At 47.1% G+C, this 3,655-nt stretch overlaps 1 protein-coding gene across 1 annotated transcript; it reads left to right on the top strand.

The window, feature by feature from the left end:
• The first annotated feature begins 2,195 nt into the window (after positions 1 to 2,195).
• LOC116040336 (loricrin-like) lies at positions 2,196 to 2,900 on the top strand. The gene has a single exon (XM_031285644.1). The coding sequence runs from the start codon at positions 2,196 to 2,198 to the stop codon at positions 2,898 to 2,900; it is 705 nt and encodes a 234-aa protein (XP_031141504.1).
• The last annotated feature ends 755 nt before the right edge of the window (positions 2,901 to 3,655 follow it).

Here is a 3,655-nt window from a genome sequence, read left to right as displayed (position 1 = left end):
AGCTAGCGAGCAGTCCAAAGCTAGCTGCAGCTAGTTCGTCAGCTAGCCGGAGTAGGAGCTCCACAGACCCGCATTTAACTCGTTTTTTTGGCATTTCTGAAGCCGGTTTCCGTGCCAAGTCATCTTTAATTTAACTGATATTTTTTGTGTGTGTGTTAAGTTAAATGATCAAGGGAATGGCTTTCTTTTTTGGATATATAGCTAGGTCAGTGAATACCCAATGTTAGTTAGCTATGTGGGTCATCATCGGGTTGGACCTGTTAGCAGGAACAGCTGGTTAGCACGGCAGCTAGCTAGCTGGTTGAGGATCATTTTATTTATCACTCATTTAAAACAGAAAGGCATGTCATACACATGCTTGTGTTGGTGAGGATTACTCTGCAGATTGTGAATGTGAGAACACAAACACAAACGAAAATGTACGCGTTTAGCTTTCCGTCTGTCTACAGCATATCTCTTCCGCCGTCCGTCATGGCGTTCATAATTCACACGAGTGGAGCGTGACGTCACATGCAAAGGGTCTATACCATCCACAGTTTTAACTCTTCATGTTCATGTTAATGTTCATTCTTCTTGTGCCCTTTCTAACAATGTGCTTAAGGAGGCAATCTGACTTTCACACGAGGCACAATGAGCTTCCAAGTGAAGCCATGTCCACCAACTGCTGCACTGCCTCCTGCACTAAATCATACATCGGACGTAAACTTTTTGCTCTGTTCATACCAACTGCCGATAGAAACAATGAAAAAATTAATTATTTTGCTGGTTCCCTAGACATTTGCTTGGCAACCGTGATCTCCACCAATCAGAGACGTTGCTGTTACGCTAAGGATTGTGGGTAGTGTAGTACTTTAATACACATACACACACACACACACACATTCTCACACATGCACACACACACACACACACACACACACACACACACATTCTCACATCGCACACACACACACACACACACACACTCACGCACGCACACACACACGAACACACACACACACACACACACATGCACACACACACACACACACACACACACACACACACACATTCTCACATCGCACACACACACTCACGCACGCACACACACACGAACACACACACACACACACACACACACACACACACACACACACACACACAAACACACACACACACACACACACACACACACACACACACACATTCTCACACACGCACACACACACACACACACACACACACACACACACACACAGTTGTCACTCTTCATACATCATTGTTGGTCAAAATGTAGGAAATTTTGTGCCGGTCGCAGACATGTAACTATGGACTCTTTGGCTCTGTTCATACCAACTGCCGATAGAAACAATGAAAGTAAATATGTGGAAGTACGCAGGTGGTTCCCTGTTTGTTACCTGCTCTGTCGCATGTATTTGACACCACAAATATAAAAACCACATCAATGCGTTCGCCAGACCTTTATCTGTCTTGTGATGATAATATTTTTGCAGTTTGGACCCACCGTTTTGATTTACAGAACAAACTATACCAAAGAGGTACAATTATCATTAAATGGACATGTTTGACCCATGGAAGATACTGTCTCCCCCTCCCTCACTGTGGAAATCACCATAGCAACACACACACACCTCCTAGGATCCTATGATCCTATCATAAAGACTCTTTACTGTAAGCTGTGTTGTCCTCTCTTTGCAGGACATGTCAAACAGCAGAGTAAAGGTAGCTCAGATCAGCTGTTACTAATGATATTAACTATAGGGGGGGCATCTAGCGGCATCTAGCTAAAGCCCAAAACGGTCTCCTAAGCCCCTCTCCCCATGGGAGAATGAATGCGTGTGCATGAGCAGTGATTGACACGCAGTTAGACACCCCCCCTGGCCCTGATTGGTGCATCTGAACAGGGAGCTGTGGATTTTTGTAAATCTCACTACAGGCTGTAGGTGGTGGCAGAGGAGCCAGAGTTTTTTTTAATTACCTGCTTTATGTATATTTCTACAGGAACATAGGGTCAGTTTCAACAAATATGATAGAAAGTTAGTTTTATAAGTCAAAAGGGTTACGGAAATCACCATAGCAACAAGTTCTGACACACACACTTCCTATCATGGAGACTCTTTACTGTAGGCTGTGTTGTCCTCTCTTTAAATGTTACTATGGAACAACACCCACACTCTGTCTGTCTGTCTGTCCAGATGAACGGTGGCAATGGTGGCAATGGCGGCAGCGGCGGCAGAGGCGGTGTTGGCGGCAGCGGCTGCGGCGGTAGCTATGGCGGCAACGGCAACGGTGGCAATGGCAGAAGCGGTGACAGCAACAGCGGCGGTGGCAACGGCGGCTGTGGCAACGGCGGCTGTGGGAACGGCGGCGGTGGGAACGGCGGCGGTGGGAACGGCAGCGGTGGGAACGGCTGCGGTGGTGGCGGCGGTGGCGGCGGTGGCGGCGGCGGTGGCGGCGGTGGCGGCGGTGGTGGCGGTGGCGGCTATGGCGGCAGCGGTGGTGGCGGTGGCAGCCACTATGGTGGTGGCGGCGGTTATGGTGGCTATGGTGGCTATGGTGGCTATGGCGGCTATGGTGGCTATGGTGGCTATGGCGGCTATGGCAGCTATGGCGGCAATGGTGGCAGCAGGAGTGGCAATGGCTATGGCGGCGGCGGTGGTAGCAGCGGTGGCGGTGGCAGCGGTGGCTATGGCGGCAAAGGAGGCAAAGGCGGCAACGGTGGTAGCAGCGGTGGCCATGGCTATGGCAGCGGCGGTGGTAGCAGCGGTAGCGGTGGCAGCGGTGGCTATGGCAGCAGCAGTGGCAGTGGCTATGGTGGCAAAGGAGGCAAAGGCGGCAAAGGCGGCAAAGGCGGCAGCGGTGGCAATGGCGGTAACAGCGGTAACTTTACAGACATATAGGAGGCGGCGGAGGAGGAGACGGAGGTGGCTTTAAATGTAATTTACAGACATAGTTTGGCTAAAACTGACATTTGGATATTGGACTTGGTAACAAAATTATTGCTGCACACATAACATCTCTCTCTCTCTCTCTCTCTCTCTCTCTCTCTCAGTTGTCCTGGCCAAGCTGAATCATGGAGGCCATGGTGTTGGCGACACTAAGTGCTCGTGCATCATGTGCTGCTGCCATCTAGCTATTGTTTTTAAGAATTTGAATTAAAAATATAAAAATACGAGTGTGTCATAATGTATCTCAGTCCTATGTATAATGATATTGTGTCAGGAAATGATTATTTATTATCACTGAGAGAATTCTTTGATTTGACAGAAAAAAAGTTGGAATATTTTGAGGAAAAAAAAGACAAAAATGTTGGAATATTTTTTTTTAAATATTGGGACTATTAGGGACCTCAAGTAAAAGCCATTCATTGGACCGAGTGGAAAATGGATTTAAATTTGGAGTTAACAATATGGAAATGTAATACCAAATGCTTTACAGATTATCACCAACCAATGAGCATTTTGCCTCATCTCAAGAGATGGCCAACCAGTCATATCATACAAAAGACAGTGGTGAGTTATAACTTGCATCTGTAATAAATCTAAGGGCAGAGTGTTAGATCAAATCTAGGGGTTTTAACGTTGATGATTTATATTTATATGTCTATGAATCACATCTCCATGATCAAAAACGGGCAAAAGTAGCTTCCACAATT

Source organism: Sander lucioperca, chromosome 19, assembly GCF_008315115.2.
Source record: "Sander lucioperca isolate FBNREF2018 chromosome 19, SLUC_FBN_1.2, whole genome shotgun sequence".
Taxonomy (NCBI): Eukaryota; Metazoa; Chordata; class Actinopteri; order Perciformes; family Percidae; genus Sander; species Sander lucioperca.
The sequence above is the reverse complement of the archived record's forward strand: the minus strand, read 5'-3'. Positions and strand labels throughout refer to the sequence as shown.